Source organism: Tyto alba, unplaced genomic scaffold (assembly GCF_018691265.1).
Source record: "Tyto alba isolate M040663 unplaced genomic scaffold, T.alba_DEE_v4.0 Super-Scaffold_13, whole genome shotgun sequence".
In the NCBI taxonomy this organism is placed as follows: Eukaryota; Metazoa; Chordata; class Aves; order Strigiformes; family Tytonidae; genus Tyto; species Tyto alba.
In genome coordinates this window covers 43,110,749-43,136,873 of record NW_024881275.1, presented here as the reverse complement: position 1 = coordinate 43,136,873, position 26,125 = coordinate 43,110,749, and the positions used below count along the sequence as shown (strand labels likewise).

At 44.4% G+C, this 26,125-nt stretch overlaps 1 protein-coding gene across 2 annotated transcripts in view; it reads right to left on the bottom strand.

The window, feature by feature from the left end:
• Positions 1-25,508, bottom strand: part of MARCHF3 (membrane associated ring-CH-type finger 3) — a 32,814-nt gene extending 7,306 nt beyond the window's left edge. Inside the window, exon 1 of one of the 2 annotated variants that reach the window (XM_042787824.1) lies at positions 23,819-25,508. In XM_042787824.1, the coding sequence (XP_042643758.1) occupies positions 23,819-24,643 (825 nt within the window). In that variant the 5' untranslated portion in view covers positions 24,644-25,508. The remainder of the gene's footprint in view (positions 1-23,818) is intronic. The other variant, XM_033005589.2, reaches the window with a different exon arrangement.
• Between the last annotated feature and the right edge of the window lie 617 nt (positions 25,509-26,125).

Here is a 26,125-nt window from a genome sequence, read left to right as displayed (position 1 = left end):
TGCCTGCTTCACAGGATTTTTTGTGAGCTTTAATTGCAACACAGTAATTCAGCAGCCTAAGATCCATTTTCATGTATGACTCAGCAATTTAGGAGATGCAAAAATCTATTCATAAACATTTTTTGCAGGACGTAGGCTTTTAATTTGCCTGAACACTTTTAAAATCCTAAGGACGAGGGAAGTGCTTCATAACTGTTACGTACTACTATAAGCAAGAAGTTGTAATGGTAGATACTAGATAAAGAGGGAGGCTCAATATTGTTTTCCTTTTCAAGCAGTGTCTTGCGATTATTTAAAATACCAGAATACCAGGTATGGTAGGTTCACCCCAACCAGCAGCTAAGCACCCACACAGCCACATGCTCATCCCACCACCCCATCCATATGGGGGAAAGAACAGGAAGAGGCTGCAAGCAGAGCTTGCTTCAATAGAGCTTGTACAAAACAAGAAGACGTACATTTACATTTGAACAGCTTTTTACTTTATTGTAACTTTATAGAGAGAGAACACTGTAAAGCCATGTGTGAAAGGCTCACACAACTTTCACTGGGCTGTCATTCCGTTTACTTAAAAACACCCCCAAGGGTGCATACATAACAGTTTCAGGTTATATTTCATTGCTTCTAGGCAGGCAACCTTCACCTCGTTCCATTTTCATGAATCCCTGTAATGCAAAACTGACAAGAAAATTAGAGGAACTGAAAGCGCCTGGTTGTGGAGATTCTGCTTTTAAAAGTGACTGTGGAATGGTTCTGTGAAAAGTATTTGTTTAAAAGGTGACCTGCAAGAAAATTGCTAAGCACCTGCACTTCTCCGTGATCGCAGTGAGAATTGCAGGTGTTCACCACTTTCCCAGGGCAGACCCTAAAATGCCAGTATCTCTTATCTCAGTGCTACGTGGTGGCTGTCCCCCCTGTAACTGGGTGGTGAAGAATGCACTACAACATTTCAGAGTCCATTTAGTGGAGGCTGCATCCTCAAGTTGCAGTCTGTTGTGATCCTTTTGGCATACGTGCAGCTCAGCTAGTGCAAGAAATATTGTTTATTAATCTGAGAAGGAAGAACAGCAAAAATACATACATGTGAGGAAGCACACACATGAAGACGTGCTGTTATGTCTGCCCTATGACTTTCATAACACACAGTATAATGCATGTGAATTGAGGCAGCATTTTATGGGGTACCATCTAACTTGATTGAAAGCTTGAGCAGACAAAAATGGTGTGAGACTGCTTTCACAGGCTGATGGCTCCCCGCATTCCTTATGTCTTGTTTGACCCATACGAACAAAGAATCCAATCAAGCAATTAGAATATTAGATGAGGCTAGGACAAACAAGAGTAGTATTAAATAATAAATAAAATCTCCATTCTACAGGCTAACCTTAAAAACTGGAGAAATTTTATTAGCTAGTTCTGAAGTGGAAGCCAAAAGCAACGAGTAAGTAATTTAAATGTCTGTATGGATTTCAGTTACAGCATGTATTTTTCTCCTGAATTAGTACACACATGTTTCTAAATCTGCTCCTATTTAGACTCTAGGTTTCAGTCTTTTGTTTTGGAAGTGTGCACTGTCAAATTACTTTTGAGATAAAAATCCAGTTAGCAGATCCTTTTGTGAAACTGAAACCCACACAATCATCCCAACAAAGTGCTGAGCTGATTAATTAGCATGGAAGTACAGTAGGGACTACCCTGCTGGCAGAGAAGGAGATGTTAAGACCAGATGCAACTGTCAGATCTGCACTATCACGCTCTGAAATCTGTCCTATTAAAATGTCAGTGTGCTCAATTATTTCAGCAATAAATTCAGACTTTGTTTGAAGCCAAATGCTGGCCTGCCTGGCAAAGCACTATTTTATCAAGTGCAATCTTAAAGTGAACAGTGATTCCTATTCCTGATGACCCAGCTGGAGAGCCAGAGTAACAAGACACGAATTGACTTCAGCAATGGCAGCAAGCATGAATTCAAGAACAGGTGAGTGCACCACCCGATGCACAGCCCAATATTGGCTCATGCCTGACACAAGCAAAGAAACCCTGTGCCTGGAAACTAATACACACCAGATGAGAATCCAGCCCCTGAAAGAAACGTGGGATCCCACCTTGCCCCTCACAGTGACACATACCAAATGGGGACTGCTCAGAAGCAAAACACACTGCCGCCAAAGCCTGAGGTAATGTCTCTGGCTGCAGGATATCACTCTGCTCCCTCGGCTGTCCATGCCATCCCTTTGGCAGTGGGTGCTGCAGCTGTGGCCCCATGGACCGCACGCACTGCTCCAGCACCGGGGCTCTCTGCTCAGCCAAGCTCAGGTGAATGGGGCAGGTGTTGCTGAAATGACCCAGACTCTCCGTCTGCTGGGGGACAGGCGCTCCCCAAAGGGCAGCCGCAGCAGCCGGTCTGGGCAGGTGTCATGGTTTGAGCCCAGAAAGCATCTGAGCACCACGCAGCCGTTCACTCACCCTTTGCCCTCTCAGGAGTGGGAAGGAGAAAATGAAGCAAAATGACTCAGGAATCCAGATACGGACAGGGAGGGGTGCTCGCCCACTATGGTCATGAACAAAAGACAGACCAGTTTGGGAAAGAAAAATAGAACACCACTTTAATTCAAATGCTATCAAAGACAACACTTAACAGACAAGGTAGGACAGTGAGAAACGCTACTGCATCCAAAAACACCTCCCCCACCCCTCCCTTCTTCCCCGGCTCAGCTGTGCTCCCCATCTCTCCCCCTCCTCCCCCAGCAGCACAGGGGGGCAGGGGATGGGGGTTACAGTCAGCTCGCTGCTCCTTCCTTCTCCGGAGGTGGGGTGAACCCTGCACATCCCTCCCCTGCTCCACGTGGCTCCCCCATCACTGCAGACAGTGCTCCACAAACCTTTTCCAGTGTGAGTCCTCCCCAAGGTGTTGCAGTCCTCCCAGTGCTGAACTACAACAGTGAGGGTTTCTTCTCCCGTCCGAGTCCCAGTCCCCTTTAAGCGCAGCTGCCTGCTCTGGTGTGGGCTCCTTCATGGGCTTCAGGTCAGCATCTGCTCCACCATGGACCTCCATGGGTGGCAGGGTGGACGGCCCTGCCATCTCACCACAGGATACAGCCATTTCTGCTCCGGTGCACCTCCCTCCCTTTTGGTGTTCGTCCTTCTCCCAACTCCTACTCAAAAGTCCCAACCCCCTCTCACATTCCCCTTCTTAAATACATTCTCACAGAGGCACAGACACCATCAGTAATTGACTTGGCCCTGGCCAGAGGTGGGTCTGACTTGGAGCTGGGGGAGTTTTCAAGAAGCTTCTCACAGGGGGCACCACTGTAGCCCTTTCCTCTGCTACCAAAAACCCTGCCATAGAAACCCAGCACAGCAGGGCAACATCTTTGGCCACATGTCTCTTTGCCCAGCAAATGTGTACCTAAGCCTGCAGGCAGTGGCAAAAGTTTCTCTGAGACACACTGGTGATCTTTTCCTGTGCTCAGACAGGATTGCATCAACTGGAAAACAGAAAGGGCATCAAGAAAATGGAAAGCCCACACCACGAGAGGGGACTTTAAAAGCTTGACTCATTTATCCCAGCGAAGTCATGCTCTAAATGCATCTTGAGGATGGCCAAAAGAAGGGAGAATTGAAGGGGGACATCAGTGAAGGAAAAGTGCCAAATGGATAATCATTGGCCATAAATAAATTTAATAAAAAAAAAAATTCCCAGCTGTAGGAGACTGTGTAGGACTTTGTCTCAACATTGCTGCTGCACCACTACCACTTCCTGGCCTCAGCGTCCTGTTGATGCGACAGAGTACGCCTTGAAGGAGACGGATAGTCCCTGACGAAACCACGACGTCGGCCCGAAGTGAAAATAACAACGTCCCTGGCAGTGCCAGCCAGACTGCACCTGCGCGCGAGCCGGGTCGGGAGGAAATCAAGGCAAGGAAGATGTGCAGAGGCTGAAGGCACCGTGGGCCGACCCTCGCCAGTGAGACCACCTGGGCATGCGCGCATGGAGGTCCACGGGGCGGCACATATTACAGTGAGCTTTGTGGAAATGGGCGGACTGTTCCGGGAAATTGTGGGGACTGAGGCGATAAAAGGACTGCGTACTCTGTACTTGCGTGTGTGCGCGTGCGTGCATGGGGTGTGCGTGCGTGTGTGCGCATGCGGGCTCCCAAAATATCTCTCTTGTGGACTTCGGCAAAGCTTGGAGCTTGGACCATCATCAATTGCACCGAGACTGAGCCAACGGGACATCACAGGCTCGTGGTAGTGGTGATTAATCTTGCCGCATCTCTACCGCTTTGTAGCTTAGGGATTCTGACTTTACTCTCTTTTCTCCCTGTCCTATCGCTTTTATCAGTCGCTTGTTTAATAAAGATCACAAGGTTGTCCGGCATCTGACCTCGTTTGTGTCTTAATCTCACTCTTGGGATCATTTAAGAACCCTCCCTGATATCAGATCGGGACATCCCCGATATCAGATCGGGACAGGGCCCCCCACAAACCCAACAATTAGATACATTCAACTCTTTGGCTATTTCTGTGGCTAGGTTTACAAACAAATTTTGTCCCAGAGTGGGGAATCTCAGCTCATCCTCTAGGTCTCTTATTAAGGCATCATAAAATTCTGTTACAGGTCTTTTCGGCGGTTTTGGTACTGGCTGTTTTACTTCTGTCACATCTTTTACTTGGATTCTCTTCTTCCCACTAAAAATATCTCCATCCACCCTTCTGTCTTTGGGAAAGCAAAGCCACACTGGTGTTGGACATAACAGTAAAGCACTTGCTGCACGAATTTGCCACTATTAAAGCAAACCATATCAGGATGATTAGCAGAGGTCCGGTATAACATATACTCCCACCTCTCATGCCTATGGGGTTGCAGCCCACAGCTGAGATACAAGTCTTCTTGGTGACGAGCACAGAGGTTAACCCGGTCTTGCCCTCTACTGTTTAACAAATCCGTGTGTTAGGAGTTAGTCAATTCGAGTGCAGCTCATTTGTAGCCACTTCCTTTGTTTCTAAGCAAAGCAAACTTTTTGGCACTTTCTGATAGTATCCTTCCATCAACTCTCAGGGACATCCCAAATTCTGGGGACTAACCTCTTTTTCCCGTAAATCAAGGTTACAGTTCGTGCCCCTTCCCTATACAGTTATAACACAATTTTCTCCATCTACAAGAAATACCACATCCGGTGACACATTTCACATTCACACAAAACCCACGCTTCATGACATCCATACATACACTCGAGACAAGGTATTACCCTATTAGGTTGATTTTCTAGCAATGCCTGATCGAATCCAAAATGCTCATAATCTGTTACCAAAAGCCACTCTGTCACATGTCTGCCAGTTAATGCTTGGTAAACGCCAGCTTTTCCCTGACATTTTTTTTTTGTGGTTCCTTATACAGCAAGTAAGTAAATGAATAAGTAAATTTTCACAGTGTTACCTCTGAACCCAGTCAAAAACCCAGTCAAACCACTGGTTAAGAGTCATTCAATCCCCTCCTGATGAATTTACTTAGTCCTTTGAGGGTGACTTGTAGTTGGTCAGTTGACGGTACCACAGTCCACTCCTGAGGCTTTTCCACCGGTCCTTTTCCTCAGGAGGCATGAGTCCACCCCTTTTCTTTTGTTCGGATCGCTGTCTCAGTGGCCAGCAGCACCTGAAATGGACCTTCCCACTCGGGAGTTAATGATTGATCTTTCCACACTTTTATCAATACCCAATCACCTGGTTTTACAGTGTGGATATTAAAATCCAATGATGATATTTGAGGCAGAAGTCCTTTCTTTCTTAGTTTCATTAAGGTGTTAGCTATTGTTATTACATACTTTCTTACATACTGATCTCCTACTTCAGGGGTGACAATATCCCTGTCATTACTCATATATGGTAATCCAAACATCATTTCATAGGGAGAAATTCCCAGGTCTATTCGTGGCTGAGTATTGATCCTTAATAAGGCCAACGGCAGGCATTTAATCCAAGACATCTGAGTCTCAATCATTAACTTAGTCAAGGTTTGTCTTAAAGTTTGATTCATTCTTTCTCCTCTTCCAGAACTCCGAGGATGCCATAGGGTGTGCCATGCCCATTCAATCCCTAAGGCTTCAGATAGTTGTTGCATAATTTTTAAAATGAAATGTGTTCCTCTGTCCAAGTCTATTCTTCCTATTAATCCATATCTGGGCATCATGTTTTCCAATAACACCTTGGATACCATGGTTGCCATTGCCCTTGGTGTGGGGGATTGCTTCCACCCAATGAGTTAAGTGAGCCACTAATACCAACAAATACTTCCACCCTTGTATTTGAGGTAGCTCTGTTAAGTCTACCTGGAGGCTTTGTATGGCTAGCTCCTGTTCCCCAGCCACCTTTTCTCATTACCTTTTTTGTTCACTTTTTAACAAATCAGACATTGATCAACTAGTTTAGCCTCCGTATATATTCCTATACACCCATATTGTCTAAGAAAATGATCACAAAGTGATTGCGGTCCCCAATGTATTTTCTGATGTATTGATGACAGAATTTCTCATGATAATGTTTTATTTAACATCTACCTTCCGTCTGGTAAAGTCCATTTTCCTTCTGGATCTTTTTTTTCCCCCCTATTTTTAAGTATATCCTTCTCTTGTTCTGTGAAATTCGGGGCTAAATTCTCATAATCCCCCGATGTTACTACCAATAAAGCTACTGATGATGATTCTGTAGCTGCTTCTCTGGCTACTTAATCTGCTAAATTATTCCCCCTTATTTCCATCGATGCTCCCCTCTGATGTCCTTTCACATGCACAATTGTAATTTCTGTAGGGAGCTTCAGGGCTTCTAAAACTTCTCCAATCAGCCACTCGTGTACTAGCTCCTTCCCTTTTGTATTTATAAGCCCTCTTCCTTCCCATATTTTTCTAAATGTGTGGACCACTCCAAATGCATACTTTGAGTCTGTGTACAATGTTCCTTCCTTATCTCTCAAATATACCAATGCCTGTTTTAGGGCATTGAGTTCACAGACTTGTGCTGACCACCCAGCAGGTAATTCCCCCTTTTCAAACACTTTGATAATTGCATAACCCGATATTCTTTTCCCTTCTAGGCATCGAGAGGACCCATCCATAAATAGTTTTTCCCTATAGGGCAAAGGTTCATCTAACAGATCTTCTCTTATTTTCGTTTGATAACTTACAAAATCCAAACAGTCATGCTCTGGTTCCTGAATATCCTCCCCGATTCTCTGTCATAATTCTAGTAATTTAACCACCAGTTTTCCTTCATCCAGCACCACACCTATTCCTAACTGCACTTGTAAATCTCTACCTAGCAAATTACATCCTACCCCTGACATTAACAACAGATCATTAACAGCATATTGATCTTCCCCTTGTATTAACACATTCTTTATAACTGGGACCGAAAACCCCTTCACCTTTAGCCCCTACAGCCCAAGTTGTATCTTTTACATTCCTCCTGGGGTCTTAATTTCAAATTTATCAAGGGCTCTTCTGTTGGTATATCCCCCAGGAGGTAGAGTCCCTGACACCCCTAGTGATTACCACCCTCATCCTGTTGGGTTACTTCAAACACCAACAGGTCCCGTATTCTCTGGGGGCAGTCTTGTTTATAATGGCCCCCCTTCCCACAATGAAAACATTCCCTTGTGATTTCCCTAGCCAGTGGTGCCTCTTGGTTCCACCTTCCCTTTCATTCCCTTGCCTGTTTCAAATTTGTGATTTCCCGTCTGAGATTCCTTGTGTTTGTTTCTAACAGCTTCTTGTGCAGTTATCATAGTTTTAGCTTTAGTTTTAGCCTCTTCATCCTTCCTAATATCTACTTTCTGTGCTTCTCTCAGGAGTTCCTCTAGACTCTTATTATAATGACCTAGAGTCACTCATATCTCTCCTCCGCTCTTGTTCATTCTGATTCCACTGCAGAGGGGTTACAGGGAGTTTCTGTTCCCCGGGTATCCCCTGCTATTTTCTCTCTCCCATATCCACATTCCAGCCGTTCTGATCATTTGTCTTTCTTCAGGAAAAAAAAAAAAAAAAGATTCCCATAATCGACTGCATCTCCTCCCATGTATATATACTGGGTCCCAAAAATTGATCAATCTCCTCCGACAGCCCCACAGGGTCCTCTAATAACCTCCTAAATTCATTCTTATACGCCCTCACTTCTACATTAGTGAGCGGCACATCCACAAATCCCATCCCCCCCTTGAATTCCTGAATTCCTGCCGCTGGAACTTCCCCCCCCCCCCCCCCCCCCCCCCCCCGCAAGGGATTAACCCTAGCCGCCCCGTGCTCCCTTAAACGATTTACACCCACACCCCCACACCCCCCCCTGCCAGGTTTCAGGTCTGTTATTAACAACAGGGGCCTCCTCACCTGCATCTTCCTCCTCACCCCCTTCTTCCTGCTGCACCCCTTGATTTTCTAGGTGTGCCGGGTTATATGGGGGGGGTAAATTATCCAAAGGGTCCCATCTCCTTCCCTTCCTTTCCCTTTCACCTTCTTCAACCTGCTCCTCCTGCTTCAATTAAAAAAAAAAAAATCCCAAATCTCCGCAACCGCTTCGAACATGAGGCATATTCACTTTCTTCTTGATTAAATGGTTCCTTTGAATTAACAAATATTAAGAGTTTAGCAAATCCAATCCTCTTCTGATCCATATTTTGGCCAATACATCGAATCTTTCCTGATAGGTCCTTTAGTCCATTTAAACATACAATAATTTACCATCTTGATTTTACTCTTTCCTCTGATATATGGGCTGTAATCCCAATTTGCTAATATTTTTTTTTTCTTCTTTTTTTCCTCCCAGCCTTTCCCTAATGGACTGTATGGGAAATGGCAATCTTTGGCTCCCTATTACCCTGGGAACTCAACTATCCAGCTCCTAGTTCCTTGTTCACTCAACTAGACTAACTGAAGTGTCTTGTTTCCCCTTCCCTCCCGGGGGAGCCGTTCACTCCTTTTCCCTCGCTCCGTCTCTTCACCGGCCGTCCCCCTCGCGGGAGCACGGACCCGCGGTTACAAAGACTCCACAACCGCTTCGCCAGTGCGACCTGGGCCTCGCGTCTCACACACACACACCTTTCAGTCCTCCCCCTATCCCGCCAGCCGGGCCCTCCTTACAGTCCCCTTTTCGTTGCCCGGGTCTTGTGCACAAGGTGTAACGGCTGACGGGGTCTCCAGGGAGCCCTACCCCCCCTCTTTGGCCCACGAGTCCCCCGCCGGGATCGTCACCGTCGACCTCCGATGGTGCCGGAGGGAACCGAAGAGACCCCTGAACTCAGCGGGGCGCGCCTTCCGTTCAGGGCCCTCTGGCCCCACGGCGGCGAGGCTTCTGTCCTCCCGCACGAGCCCCCAGTTGTGAGAAACAAGCCCACGTATAGATATAAAAAAGTTTTATTGGGGACAAAGTCAGTGGAGCAAAGAATATAGCGCTGGGCGCAATGGCGCGCCCCGGAGCCAAAAGGGGCTCCCTTTTATTGTATAAATGGTTACATATTCATCTACCCTAATACATATGCATCACTACTTCTAAGGATAGGGAGGGAATATTACAATTAGTTCCGAGAAATCATTAACATATCCCCCCACCCCAAATCCCTCCCGTCGCGCTTGCGCAGTGCTCCCTGATGGTCGTGGGCAGGGGTCTGCAGATGAAGGCTTGTAGTCTTCTTCACTGTGTTTGCAAGTTGACCCTTCCTTCTGCGCCAACTCAGTCCTGTGGTCACGTACACCTTGTCCTTCAAGTCTGGGCCAACTTGCAGCTCCTTTGTCTTTCTGGCTCAGTGGTTTCAGTTCCTCTCTTATCTCAAGGACAAGAGATACCAGGGATGGCCCACCCTGTTCTTTCTCTTCCCACTGCAAAGGAGTTACCACCCTTTGATATGGACCATCTGGTGAGCATCCCAAGAAAAGGGGGGGGGGACGGGGGGGACGGACTGTTGGGTTGTTGTTTCCTCTGATCACTTCCCCCCCTTCTCTTTTCCCAGTAGTAAATGATTTTACTTTTCTTAAAATTTGGATCGTTGTACTAATAATAGCTTTAGCCTAACACAATAAAAGTAATTGTTTAATTACTTTTAGCGAAAGCAAAATTCTTGTATTATTTATCACATCAGTATGCAGTACAATTGAGCAGGAGATTACAGGTCTTGGTTATGAGTCTGACAAGCTAGATGGAGAACAAGGAGAAGCAAATCAATAGCCAAATTCACACACAAGGGAAAAGATAAGTGGTCTAAATTTTTGTGCTCCAGATTTTTGTAGAATCTCATTCAGAAAGCCTTAAGGGGATGAGCTAGTGAGACAATAGCAGAGGGATAAGTTCTAAGAAAGGAGAGACAAGTTTAATTGTTACTCATGAGTGTCAACTGCAGGGGTCATCTAAAATAAGATGGTGGAGGACAAGGGATGGGACCACAAAAGACTCTGTTAAAACAGAGTGTACCTGCAGAGCAGGGCAGAACTGCTCTTTCCTGTGCTCTGCAGTTTCAGTCTCTGTGCACACACAAGCACATCCTCATGATGAAACAAGTACTACCCATAGTCCAGTCACACTGTCCAGTCACCCTGGGGCTCCTCTAGGAGCTCACTGCATTACCCCTCCTGCCTGCAGACGAAGTTTTCTTTCAAAGGAAACCAGGTCTGTCCTTGAGTAGTGACAAATTTACAGAGCCAAAGGAAAAAGAAAGACAATAGTCTGTTAAAAGAGAAGACACTGGGATGTCCAGAGAGGACCCAAGAGACTCATATCAATATGATGAGGAAGATAAATGTCATTTAATGAAGCAAGGAAGGACCAAAGGGTAAGGGCCGCTGAGAAAATCCATTTAAGACCTTCGTTTAAAACAGAGTGATTTCCCTTAGGCTTTGGCGACACCAGTGTCAGAAGGTCAAGTTTGGAGACTCTTTCCATGTGATCTAACCAAACTGTTATCTCTTGGTTTAGTATATTCTTAAAGGAAAAAACATACAAGTTTGCAGCTTCTCAGTCTTCCCTTATCTGAGGAAGCAGAGCCTGATCAGTCATTGCTAATGACATTGTCATCTTCATCTACTGTGGCACAAATTTTTCAGCATGAAATGCTTCTGGCTAACGATAGCAACTCTGTTTTTGGGACTGGGTGCAATGTCAAATGCCTTAGGAAGACAAAACAACCAAACTAGCTAAGGCAAAATTTCCCATTGAAAAACCAAGGAAAAATGAAGGCACTGATGTAGCTTGAAGAGATCACCAATGCAGCATAAGCCACCAATCCAGTCAGTCACTCTTTCACTGCAGCCTCATACAAGGTACACAAGTTAAGGCTCTGGTTTTTGCTTTCTGAGCAAATTTGTAATACGGAAATCAAAAAGGGAATTGATTAAATAGCCGTAGTTACTCAAAATTGCTCCATCATTTACAAATAGTAAGTGTGACTGCAGTATACACAAAAGGGAGAATTTAGTTATTCCTCATTAGGAAACATATATTTACACTATGCAGGACAGCATCCAAATTAACTAGTTTATTTAACTACTTGTCATCCATTATGTCACTTCACACAACAGAAACAGGTTTTAGCTTGTGTTTACTGGTAGCACTAAGAGCAAAGAAAATCAAAACTTCGTTTTGCCTCCATGTTCCCAGGGTGACTCTCAGGTGCTGCCAAGGCCAGCGAGATCCTAGACTACACTGGATTACAGGACAGGACTCAAAAAATCTCCATGTGCTTCCTATCCCCAGCTAATGACTTTCACATCTGCATTCAAGAAGCAACTATAAGCCTTCTACCTTACCCAAATTAAATGGTCATTCATACCACTTCCTCTGCCATTAAAGAAAAAATACGTGCAAAGAGAGTAGCATCTTCATGGCAGACCAATCCTATTGCCTGTCCAACACTCCTGTTCTCACTCCCTCTGGACAGCATTGCGGTGGGCTGACCCTGCCCAGCAGCCATGCACACGTACAGCTTTGCTCACTCCCCACCCCACCTGCCCCCAGTGGCACAAGAAAGACAACACAGAGAGCAAAAATTCACAGGTAGACATCAAGACAGTTCAAAAGGCTGCATGCCATTGGAAGTTTCCCAACAGGAAAAATGTCCCCTGAATGTTCCTTTCAAAAGGCTGTGGGAGACTGATTTGAGTCCTGCTGCCTAAAGTTAAAAGTGTTTAATCCAGAGAACTGTACGTGAAAATGTGAGCCTAGAAGTTTCTGCACATTCCTGCAGCGGCCATCTGCATGGTGTTCCCTGTATTTATAAGCTTAGGTTATTTCTGCACAGGACTTTCAGCGAGTGAATGAATACTTGGTCTCGTAACAGATTCAAATTCAATCATCACTGCATGAGTCTATCTACTTACCCAAATAACCCCAGGCTTTTTGGGCAAGTATTCAACTGCTTAATCTAGCATGAGGGGACGATTCCTGTAAATAACTAAAGCCAGGTCTCAGACCAGCACCAGCAAATGTACTCCTGTAAGCAGAGAGGATGCAGAAAAGCTTTCTGTTCTGCTCCACAATTCTGCCTAAGTTAGTATCAAGCTTTCTATGTATTTTTTTTTCCTTTTAAGAATTACAATCTTCAAAAGATAAACTGAGTTGGGGCTTTTTTCCTTTCCCTTCCTTTTTCTTTTCCCTTCCCTTCCCTTGAGGATTCTCCTACAGAAGGTTGAAGATTCACATGGATCTGTGAAAGTATGTGTCCCTTGCCTCTCCCTCTTCTGGCTCACAGGTCAATTTGTAGTCCATTATGGAAATTAAATATAAGAATATTTTTAACAAGGATTTCCATTTAACAGATTCCTACATCTTAAAGAAAAAAGCAGCTGAATACTCATGGGATTCTCTGATTAAACAGTGAGCAAACAAAACACAAATTATTTATAGTCATCGTGTTCAAGTTAAACACATGAGCCATCTATTTGGGGTGGGCAATAGAAGACTGACAGCTAAGATCAGCTAAGTAGAACAGTATGTCAGACAATTTGGGAATTTAAGTAAAAATAGCTACGTAAGTTTTACCCCATTAGATATAAGTATTTTTTCACTTGCTATCATATTACATACTTTTCAGAATAAGTAGATTAAATTAAAAACTATTCCTAACAGGGGCACAAAATTATTTCAAATGATGAGGCTATGCATTTTAACAGTGTGTTGACTTCCATGCATTAACTAATCCCTTCTAAATGTATTCTCAGATAGGAATACTAAGGCTCAGCTATTTCATAAGGAAACAGAGGCAAAGATGAGAAGACTCAAAAGCAGAGACAGCTCAGTAAAGATTCTGATGTAGAGAGTTAGTCAGCAGCAGACAAATCTACACAACTCTCACTTTTTTCTCACTATGGAACTGAGCTGTCTGGAGACAACAGGGAACAACAACAACAACAAAAAGCTCTTCCTAAAGCGGTTCCTAAAGTTCTTCCTAAACTGAGAAATTCAGCCCATGCAGTCTTGCAGATACACACAATGGACACATCAAGGGTGACAAGAGGCATTGGTTTGGCTTCTAAAAGCTGTGATATTTCCTGTCTCATGTTACACTACTGAGTAACCTCCTTGCTCAATTTTTACATGAGATTTTCAAAGCTTAAAACTCAGATTTGAAGTTTGAAAAGGGCATTTTACATCTTCTCTAATTCTTGGCTAGAAACCCACTATGACTAATATCAGCAAAATCTTCGCCTGAGATACTGGAAGTGCTTTTGCATCATTGAAACTCTGGGGATATAAATGATGCTCAATAATCACAACACTTCCTATTTCTATTGGTTATTTTTTAAAAAAAACATACAGTGAATGATCTTTGCCATTATGAAAAGCCTTGTAGAATGGGAGAGGAAAATAACTTGTGACAAAGTTTTTCAACAGCAGGGAAAAAAAAACATTAGAGAAATACAATTTCTCCAATTTGTTATTCAAATTTTTACAGTTGCTTACATAGAAACCAGTTTTAATCTCCATTCACTTTTATGGAATGCCTCCACAAGAGCTCTTAACACAAAGCTAAGACTCAAGTAAGCACACGGTAAAGATGAAGAGAACTCTGCTAATATTATCCTCACAGAGATAGCAGAATTGCAATTTTCATGTGTTTTTGATAAAAAGTATTATGGGCAAAATGTTCTAAACTGTCTTAAAATTGTTCCTTGGCTTTACATTAGCCACGGTTGCACAAAAGCAAACTTCCTCGCACAGTCACTGAAAGTACAGACTGCAAAATTCAATCCAAAGGGGCAGAAGTACAAAGCAAATGAACAGTTACAATCCTGGAAAGCAAAATGAAAATATTAAAAACTAATTTTAATTAATCAGTGGGCTTAAAAGAATGCATTAAATGCTAATACATTTTATCAGAGATATTTGAAGAACTGCAGTTTAGAAATCTCCCCCCCCTTCTTTTAAATACCTGGGTGAATGCAAATTACCCTCCTGATGACTTGCTGCAGTTACACTGATTACTTATTTAGCAAAGCCTACGCAAAATTTGCGTTTTTTTGCTAGCTTTCATCCACAGACCTTAAGTGAGCTGAGAAAGGACTACTTCACTATGAATGAGTATCAACACTGTACCTTCCACACCACTGCTGCCAGCGTGCAAATGCATTCCCAAAACTCCGCTCTCCCAAACCTTCAAAACAAGACAGAAGCAGCTTGCTATATGCCTGGTTAAAGGTGATTCAGTAACCCTAGGTCCACTTCTTCCGTTAAGCAGCTGCGTTTGCGGATCACAAAAGAGCTTCTGAAGCCCACCACGCACACAGAGGAAATCAATCTCATGCTGAGCTCTGGCTTCAGCAGAGTACACTCACTTGTGTTACACCAGCTACCTGTGTGTAATCATCACAGATTCCTCCTAATTGCAACTGCTTCTGCTATACATCTTCTGTAAGCCCCTGCTGTTTTCCACCCACGCAAGCTGCAAAGTAAAAACGCCTTCCCATCAAACTTTACAGGGCCATCCTTCCAGATATGGAAACGCAGGAATGTACACAGAGCCTGAAGTCATCTTCAGAAAACACATTTTTCTTACCACTGTTCCCATACCTGTCTTTTCTAACAAAACTCATTAGGAAATGGCATTTTAAAACTGTTTACAAAATATATTTAATGGCTGGAAATTCTGAACAGAAACCTATAGAAATTAAACCAAGTTCTAATAACCCATTGGTTAAACTTGCTCTGATGTGACAGCTGGATATAAAACAAATCATGGCAAGCAAGAAATATTCCTTACTCAGACAGCAAAATATGTGTGGTTGAGACAATCTGCTCTAACTCTTCCTCCCATGTTCAGCTGTCCCAGGATTATGTCTTTCATGAAGAAGAGGATGTTCCTTAAACTGCTCTGACAGACACGGTAAGAAACGCATACCATCATTTCTGGCAGCACACTCAAGAACCTGGAGAGAAGTGAAAATACTCCACTTGTCAAGATCTGGAAAAACGAATCTGCTATTCTCTGTCACAAAAAATGGTTTCAGTCTGCCAGATACTGTGGAACAAAAGGGCCAAAAACTAAATTTGCGTGCCTATAAGAACAGTGTTCCCAGAAGAATAATTTCCATTTGCAAAAAATATTTTTAGTTTGTTAAAATGACTGGAAATATTCTTAAAATTGATACAGATACTTTCTGGTGATAGCTTCAGTGTTCAGGCCTCAATATGATTTTACCAAAAAAACAGATGAACATTACAAATGAGCCAGAAGACTTACAGGTATTCATGCATATCACCACACAGCAGCTATCAGGGACAGATTTGTTCATAAGCTCCATTTACGGAGAGACCGGACTTAAAGACTGATAAACTGTAGACACTTTTGCCATTGCTTCTTTCAAGTATTCCTTGTTTTTTCTTTTGTCAGTCCATATTGGTTGCATTTTTTTTTTTTGCTATAATCTATTTTTTAAATAGATCACTCATCTTTTCTGTTTAGATTGAGATACCATGATGTCAAGCACTGCCTTTCACCAGCAGGAATAAGTCTGATATTGTTAATGATTATCTGTGGTAGGAGGAAATCAAAGTGAGTGACAGCTAGAAGTGAAAGCTGCTTGCTTGGGAAACAAGTATGCTAGTAATCAGCACTTCTCAGAACAAAACAAAACAAAAGCATTGCTGTTAGATGGGAACTGGTTACAACACCCATCTATCAAATAACATTTATACAACTGTGGCCTGTCTTTAAAAAATCAGCTTACAAGAATCTGGCTGGCAGCAGCAAACCAACAATAACAGAGTGAAATAACCTTGGGAAAAGGGCAACAACAGAACTAACTTAGGCACTCTGGGGCAGGGCCCAGAAAAATGCTTCAGACCAGCTTATGGCTTTGTCCAGTTGTGATGTCCCAGACGCAGAGACACACCAGCTTGTGTGTCTGTGTCGGGGAACCCTCTCCGAGTATTTTCATAGCTGCTGTGACAAATGTAAAACTCTGTCTACATATTTCAAAGTTGTGTCCATATGCACACAGTGCTGGGCATGCCATGGATCTTGTTTTATATATCCAGGATGAAAAGATTACATTTTGGTTACAGTTTAAACAGTCACTTCTCCTGATTATGGCCAGGACTGTCTTTTATCCCATCCCTTGATTGTACATTTCATTAGACCAGCCAGATGTGACAACAGGGTTAGCAGGGTTTTATGCTCTCCAAAGGGTAAATGTCCCACACCTTGCAACAGCAGGCTGGTGTTCACAGGCATATGCATACCTGCTTGTCACACTGGTGCTGCTGGAGCCTGGAAAAGCCCCAGTCCAGGGTCAGTGTGGGACACCACAGAAGGGATGATGCCAAAGGAGGGTATGTTTACACAAGCTTTTGTGAGCAAAGAGGAACCTCAATCTACTTAATGCTCCCAGCTGAGCCAGAACTGTATGATTGGTTTTGGCATGTGTGCAAATACAAGGTAGTAACTCCAATGCAGCAGAGGCAGAACAATTTTGCCCTGCAAAAAAACTCTTACATGTACCCTGAGGACTCATTGGATGGGGCTGAGTTGCATGTTCGCACAGCTGTATAGCTTCTGAAAAAGAGCTGGCTTCCCTCTGTAGCTCCGACCATGAGGAGAGTGAGCAGATGCCTGCCTGTACCTGAGGATGCCCCCATACCCACCAGTCTTACAGGCACAGTGCACCTGCAGAAGACCTTAAGCGAAGTTGTGGTTTTCACCAGCAAATAAACACTATTTCCATGCCTATCTAGATAAAATCTAACTGGCCTGAGGAGTAATTCAGGAGCTCACATACACACTGCAGCTGCTTCCAGACCAACCCCAGCCAAGGGCCTAAATTTGTTCAACTTTGTTAGATAGATGCTGTTTCTAGAGCTCAGCAACCTCTACATAAGAGCTATGAGGCTGTAACCTCTCAGCCTTGCTTTCTGTAGCTAATTGGAAATGTCAAAGCTCATTAAGATTCAGCAGCCAGGTTTTTAGTTGCCTTACTCATGAATATGATGTTATTAGCCATTACTTTGCACTAGGCAATGTAACTTTGTGAACAGACTTCCTATTTGTCAGCATGCGCCAACTCAACTCTAAATAACATTACTACAGAGAGGAAAAAAATAAGAATAGGAAGGTGCAGCTAGTGATTCAAGCGCCATGGTTCCAGGAGACAAAAATTTTCTAGGTGATATTCAGCAAACCACATGGGCTACAGTTCCCCCATTTAAGCCAAATTATGGCAGTGTTAAGACTACATCCCTTTCCCTTTAACCCCGGTACTTTAACTGTAGCCCTGATGCTGATTCTTATTCCCCCCCTTTCACTGGTAACTTACAGTGATCCAACTCTGGGTGCTGAATTATCCTCAGATTAGTCCTAACAGAAAATAAACAACCAGTTTTCTGCTGGTGTACCTCTCTGAGCCAGCTCACCACTGAGCCAGCTGAGCACCAGTCCTTGTCCATTTCTCCAGATCAGCCCTTTTGACGAGGCTCTTTTGTACTTACAAGGGGCCAGCTTCCCTTTTGCAAGCAATGGTGCCAAGCCCTCTGGCCTCTGCAAAGCTCTGGGCACCGCACGTTTGATTCAGCCCCGCTAAGCACCTGGTGGAAAGGAAGGAGGGTCTCCTTCTATGCAGCTGTGGTGGAGGTGTTCTGGAGCAGGGTGATGTTTGAAGGCTCCCCTGGCTCACTGGGAGAGAAGACAAACTCAGAGCTGACAACTGCCATACCCTCCCCTTCAAATTTGCACAAAGCTTCAGGACTGGCTCCATCACAGCGAGACAAGGGAGTTTGTGGGGAACAGATTAAGAAACAGCCCTAGTTTGCTCTCGTAGTGTAAGTATCTTCCATCAGTTTCTCCATCAGCTTATATCCTGTGTATGCTTCCCTACAACAGGGGAAGATGTTCCCCATGTAGGCAGATCAGGAAGTTCATTTCCCACCCCCAGAAGCCCACCTCTGTTGCGATGTAGAAAGGACATCAATCAGTTCACTATGCTTAGCCAAATTTTTTCATTTCTGTATCATATCTTACAAGTACAAATTTATTGGGCATTGAAAAGCTCTCTGTATGATTCAATAACCTCAAGCACAACATGCTCTGTGTTTGCCATTTCTCCACATAATAAAAATTTTTGTCTGTTTGTTCTTCATGTAAAACGCACTGCTGAGAAGCCAACACAATTCAAAACAAATTGTAAATGAGGGGAAATATAGCAAACATACGGAAAATGGAAGTTTATCTCCTTTACTGACCTCCCTGATATAATCAAAGAGATATCACAATGATTACTGCAGTAATGCATGATGATGTCCAAGCATGGGGACCTACAGTACCAGGCACTGTACAAACACAGACGGGTGACTAAAATCTTTGTCTTGAATTGTTCAGAGTGCACAGGATGACACTGAGAAGAAAAAAGGAAAACACAAAAGCAGAATGATGATGCTGGCAAATATACTAGTTCTACCACCTATGTTTTAGAAGGGGAAGACTAGCAAGGAAACAAAAAGTGCGAGGTATGTACCAGCAAAATGGAAAAACGGGAAAGCACAAGAGCTCAGAAAGGTGAGGAAGTGTAGAAAGATGCTAAAGTGCCAAGACTGGGCATACAGACATACTCCAGGTCAGAAATAGACAAGCCTGAGATAGATGTAACATGTGGTTTTGTTACAACTAAGCACTGTGTGGATGTTACCATTCTAAATTCCATCTTAAAATGCTGTTCCTCTGATTTTTCAAGAGGAATGAACACAGCCTGGTAAAACTAGTTTGAATGAATGAGTCTCATGTCAAAAAAAAAAAAGAGGTTTTTCAACATGAAGTCCGCCCACAGAATACCACATCCTTACACTGGAAAGAATTTACTGAGGTATTTTGTCTCAGGTCTTAATCTGAATCTAAGCATTTAGTTTCTGGGAGCCATCAATCTGGGGCCTTGGAGGTACTCACAGAGTCCCACAGGAGAGGCAGCCCTCCTTAGGACCTCTACCGGAGCGGGGGAGTGAGAAACACCAAGGGCACTCAAGAGACCCAGGGCCATCTTGTTGGGCCGAGACAGAGGCATGCTGGGATTAGTGCTGATCTTAAACACAAAGTTTGGAAACTAAACTCTTCACCTTAGAAATGACAAAACAAAATGTTCTAATACTTCCAAGGGGAATATTTTGTTAATTTTCCACCAAAGACTTTAATTTCAGGATGGAAGCAACTACCAAGATACCAGGATTTTTAACATAACACGAATCCTCATTTTGAGAGTTTACAGAGAACTGTAGCAGAGCCATGTGAGTCTTCAGGAAGAAACAGCTCCCCTTTTTCCCTCCCTCCTCCTCCCTCAAAACCACAACAACTTAGACTGCCATCAGGCCAGCGAGAATTTTATATTAAACAATTACCCTCAGCCACCCCAGGCCATTCAGCTGAATTAAGTCAAAGGGACTGCTGGCAAGCTTAAAAATAGGCATGTGTTTAAGAGCTTTGCTGGCTTTGTTGCTGCAGTGAAAAAAAAGAAGTTGGAGAGGCATCAATCTGGAATTGAAAATATCATCAATATTTCCAAGACAGAAAATATAATTGGAATTAATAATTCATTCTGGTCTACTGCATGAAGCCTAACTGAGAGCAAAGTGAGAGATACTAGCATTTTTCCTCTTCCTATTGTTTGATATTAATGTGAAAACAGGTTCAGTAATCAGAAGAAAGAGAGATATAAGACACTGTGCTGTGGAAATGGGTGTATCATAGTAAGGGAACTGAAGAGTAACAACAGCAGAGCACTGAGTGGACTGACAGAGCGAGGATGACATGTGGGTAAGGTGAGAATTCCTTGATAAGCGTTCTACTTTGTATTATCACTTTGGCGATTTTCAGTACATCGATTTCGTGACAAGCCTTCCTGCACAGTGTCATTAATATTTTTCCTCCCTTTAAGACTGTGGTTCTAAGCAGCAGCAGTATTTCTTCCTGTCCACTTCTAGAAGTAAAGGAAGACATCCCCTTCAGCAGTGGAAATCTGCTATGCCTACTTTTGTAATGCTCTCACATACTTTTCCTTGGTCTATAATCTATGTTCTATTTCAAACAAATGATGCCCACAATGGCTCTTCCAGGCTTGCCCTAGCTAGCTGGAGGCATCTTTAGGGTAATATATCATTCAATCAATGACAGTCTGAAGATGAATCCATTCAGAAGGTTGGCAAAAAAAAAAAAAAACCTCTAAAATCTGTATCAGGGGACCTGGAGAAAAAACAAATTGCAAGGAACAAGTTATGCAGAAGCTACCTGTGTTTTCAAATGTACGATGAGGTTTCCAATACTATTAACATCTCTGAAAGAGTTTATACCTACTGCAGAGATGGAACAAGTAATACTCTATACAAATTCAGGAAGGTGTTGGAAGAGAGAGAGCAGACATGTATCAATTTTCCTTCTAGATAAGCTGCATATTTCAGCAGCAGCATGCCAGATTTCCTCTCTTCCCCACTTTCTGTGTTGTTTTCTCTTCCTCTCCTACATTTCCTTTTGATGTTCTCCAGTGCAACCCTGCAGGTTGTGAACATACACATTACAACTGGTGTTACAGGAACCACCTGAGGCACCAGAAACAGTGTAGGCACATTAATACAGAGGATAAACTAGCACGTGTGACAACCATGGTAAAAGCACAGCCAGTACTGGAGCTTGTCCACCTCTACCTAGTGCTGCAGCCAGAGGTTTGGCAAAGCAGGACAGAAAAAGTCCTAACTTCATCCATACACCACACTGGCCTCCAGCTCTGCAGAAGAGCAACTGAGCAAACTCGAAAATGGTCTCCCTGATTTCCCCCCTTATTTTGCATCTTTTCTCCCTCTGTCTCTCGCATGGTCAAGGCTGCCTGCCGCAACAGCATGACACTATGCAGTGATATTTGTTAGGCAGGACTCTCTTAGGGGGCTGTGTTATATAGCTGTTGTTACCTCTTTAATTTTCAACTGCATATGAAACATTTGAAGCTAATCCAACTCCAGAAGTGTCAAAGGAGGATGCAAAATAAACAGTATTCTGCTCTACTGTCCAGCCACTGCAGACAGACAGACCATCCCCAGCAGGGTCCTGAAGGTCAGTACCCACAGCATCTGCAGCTAACCAGTGGTGGAAGGAGGAATTTTAGAAGAAAATTGGCAGCTACAACACAGAGTGCGTGCCATCATACCTCCATCAATTAGCTTTGCTATCTTTGAAGGAGCTCTCTTTGGTACAGTAATACCCACTGGCCTGTGCCACTTCAACATGCTCCTGAAGTCTTAACTATCTGCTCACACAGAGGCAGTGTTACACCACCCTGGTTGCTTTGATGAATGCTCTACAGCAGAGTTCATCCAAGTGGTAAAAATACTGGGAACCACCTTACAAGCTACATCTAAACAGGAAGCCACAACAACCATCAGCGTGCCATGGGATAGGAGAGGGAGCCCACCTTCCCAAGCCTACACAGGGCTGAGTCCAGATGAGACCCAAAGTGTTTTCTCCTCTTTCTGCAAAACGGATTGGCAGGGTTAGGCAGAAAGCCCCACCTGAATCTGACTATTGCATGACAAGCAAATTCAGGAAAGCAGAAGAAATCAGCAGAAGCCTGGCTATAATTTTTGCACCACAGCTCAGGAAGAGTAAAGAACTTTCCAACAGCAAGTCCAACGTCACTTTGAGGAGCTCCCAAGCATGTTTCATCCTCATGCAAAGAGAAGAAGGTGGCTCTGCCAGTGCGTATACCACAGGAACTACAATCCTGATGCATTTTAATAAACATTATATGCAAAACCGTATTTTGATAGACCAAAACAGCTCTCATCCTAATTACAGACTTTTGAAGTAGTAGATACTACTCACCCACTTTGAGTTCAGGCCTCTGAGCCACTAGGCAGTTTGAAACATGCCTGAACTACTGCGGATGGAGCCTGTCTTTAATGGCAAGTGAAGACCACGCAGAAGTGATGGGCTTGATATAGAGCTTACTTGAGAAATCCTGTGGCCTAAAACAAGCAAGAGATCAGAACAGATGATGGGCAAGGTCCCTTCCAGCTGGGAAATCTGGCAACCAGCTAACCCGTATGTTCCCAGACAAGTCTGCTGCCCAATTAAGACTGTAACTACTGCACACTAGTATTCCACCATCTGGAAGTTTCAAAACAGACATTGTACACCTCAAGATACTGTCACAATAGTCACTAACACAGAAAGACAGGTTGCAAGTCGGCTGCTTCATCAGCCTAACAGACAGCAACAAACTAAGCCACTACCAATTAATTAAAGGTCAATAACATTTAAAATCCTAAAGAACTGCACATCCCAGACTATTTGTAATTGGCAAATACACTTAGATAAAGCAAGTCATTACCCCAACAATTGTTGCCTGCTGCTGCTCTCCACCCTACCCCCCTCCCCTTACACACTGCAGGGACCACAGGAGGGTTACCTACAGGAGCGCTGTGCTCCGGATCAACACCACATGGTGTCCAGCACCGGCAGCCTGGTCTGAAGCCCACGGACAGGAGTCATCAGCATTGGAAGTTTTTCTGTTTATTTCAACGGGCATTGGATGAGCTGTAAATATCTGTCAAAACCAGTAGTTTCTAATAGATAAATATCCTCTGCTTTCACTGGTTTCATGACTTTGAAATGGCTAGATTACTCTGTACAGCCAGAGTTGAGACACTACTCAGCATACCTCCTGCACACACCATCAACAAACAGCCCATGTCCTAAGATGAGTGCAACACAGGGTTAAAATTAAGTTTAAAAATTTGTTCACATTTAAAGTTTAACTCTGCCATATACGGGCATTATTACTGAGAAGTTTCGTAATCTTTTATACCTGCAAGGAGCCACACAATCCCTGACTATTAAAAGGAATAAGAAACAAGCAAACAACAAACAGGCAAGAGGATAAAACTCCTAGGCTGAATCTCAGAAATGGCTAGGGTTTCTCATAACCTCTGTAACAGAAAGAAACTGTGTTTCTTGTCTTACTCCCACTTGCTACCCCCAGAAAGTTCTGAAGATAATTCTGGCTGAAAGAGTCTTCTGCTAAATCACTTTAACCTGGACATTTTTATTGTTGGTACTAGGTTTTTGTTTTGGTTTGTTTTGGTTTGTTTTGGTTTTTGTTTTTTTTTTTTTTTTTTGGATAACAGAGTTAAAATTAAATGTAACACCCCCTCCCAGAGCCAGGCATTTTTATTTGCAGGTGTCCAATTATACCTACTTCATTTTCCCGGATCCTCCGCTGTCCCTCCAAAACACAAACTAAGTAGTTAAACAAACAACAAAAAAGCCACGACCAGAAGCCGCCAACGCCCCCCCCACCCCACCCCCCCGCGACCCACGCACCATGCCTTCGGTTCGGCTAGCGCCAAGGGACTTCGCTGCCATCAGCCCACGCACGGGCAGACGCCCACACACAGGCCCCTTCCTCCATCCCCCCTCCTCCTTCTCCTCTCGGGGGCCGGACGCGTCCTCTCCCTCTGCTGTTGCTTTCCTCAGCGCAGACGCGGTGTATTTCCACGGGCGGGCTGTAAAGCAGCGGCGGGGACGGGCGCTGAGGCGAAGTTCGAGGACGCAGCCGAGCTCTGGGAGGGGGCGGCGGCCCTTCGGGTCACCGGAGACGTGCGTGGGGACGCGGCCGGCCGCCGCCCCGCGGGTGGACGGAGGGAAGAGGCAGCAGATCCGCGGGCAAAAAGGCGAAGAGCGGCGGCACCGCCACCCGCCCCCACGGCCACGCCGCCGCCGTCCAGCACCGCCGCGCCTCCCACGCGCGGACGGCCACGCGGCCCGACCCCCGCTCCTGGGGTTGGGGTGCGGGGGGGGGGGAGGGAGGTCCGCGGCCCCCTGCAAACACGGGACGTGCCCCGCAGGCAGCGGGGACCCCGCTCGCCCCGCCGGGCCCGGCCCCCGCCGCGCCGCTCCCACCCGCCGCAGCCCCGCGCTCACCCTCCGCCGCGCAGCCCGGAGCCGGACGGACGGACGGACGGGCGGACGGTGGCTGCAGCGCGGTGCTGCCTTGCCGGCGCGCTGACCGGTGCGATCGCGATCCCGGTCCCGCCCCCACCAGGCCCCGGCCGTGGGGCCAAACCCCGCCACGCAAACCCAGCACAGGGGGTTTTCTCTTCTCTGCGTAGCGTTTGGACCAACTCTGTACACTCCAGAGGGCAACATCAGTGCAGAATGTGGAATGCCTGGAGCGCCCACGGTCCCGGTATTTCATTCCACAGAAAAGGCACACGCCCGAGAGCATTTTACCCGTTGGACGTCCTGGGCATGTGTCACGTATCACCTGAAGATAAAGACCAAGAACTAGAATTTGATCTGAAATGCTAAGACAGGTGAAGGTAGAGGACAGAGCGGTTTTGTTGTTCTTACCATGCCTTTTGCCAAGGCAGCACAAGGCAGTATTCAGTTGGAGTTCCCAAATGGCTGAAACTTTGCTGTTCAGGGGTATCTCACAGCTCCAGTCCTGCCCTGCAAAATGCAGGTTTGGGTATCTGAAGTCCAGCAACTTCACAAGAATGGGACGGAGCCTTCTCGCCAGCAGGACATGCTAGAAAACAGGCATGCTATTGGTACCGTATAGAGCAAAGCTGACTGGAAAGTACTGCTATCACTGAGAAAAAAAAATGAGCTATGATCTTGCAAACACTTGCACATGTGGCTTTGTTTACTTCTACGTGTTGCTGCACTTGTAGTTAATCCAGACAGGTAATTAAAGATGAATGCATGCACGGGACTGAAACAGAGTTTAATACTTTCAGAATTGGCTAAACCTACATGAAGATTTTTTGTTATTTTAGGGAGTTAGATGCTAATAGAGATAAAAAATGTAATATAAATGAGAACCTTACTTTACAGAAAGAGTTTTGCTCAAGCAGCCAGGGGAGGATCTGACATTATGTATCCCAGGCGGGTTTGGAGGGGAAGACACTGTGCCAGGAGTGCTGTGCTTAAAGAAATTAGATAATCCCTTCTTAAGCACTGTGTAATTTGAAGGCACAAATAGAGAAGTAGAACATACAAGCAAGTAAGCCTGGTGGATATTTGTAATTTACAGTAACTGGAAGAAGATAGGACATTGTGTATGTGCTTTTTAATTGGCCAGAAATAGGAAGAAGGTTCATCTTGTATTCAAGTTCTTTTTACGTTACAGGGATAGTACATTATGGAGGTTTGCACTCCTGCCAACCTTCACTGTCAAAAGAGTAAATTGCCAGTTTTCACAAAGTTGCATATGCCTCCATAAATATATATTCAGCAGGGGCATATGCCTTCTTATTTTAAGGTTATATTTTAACACATTTGATTAGAGATATGCATGTACTGGGAGTCTGCTCCATTTATGATATTCAAAAAGAAGAACAAACCCTCAAATTTACTTATGAGTCATCCTTTCTTGGTTTTGGAAAACGAAGGTGGCAGACCTGCTAGTCATGCTAAGTCACACAAGCATTTGTTCAGTCTCCCTTCATGTCAAAGGAAAAGGAAAGTAGTTAACTATTTGAGGTGAAATTCTAGTCCCATTGAGGATAATAAATTATTTTGCCTAAGGGATCACAAATTCACATGACTATTTTTAGGACTGGTAATGGAAAGGAAATGGAAGATGATGCTGAAACACACCTCTGATCTACTACATAGAAGATGTGA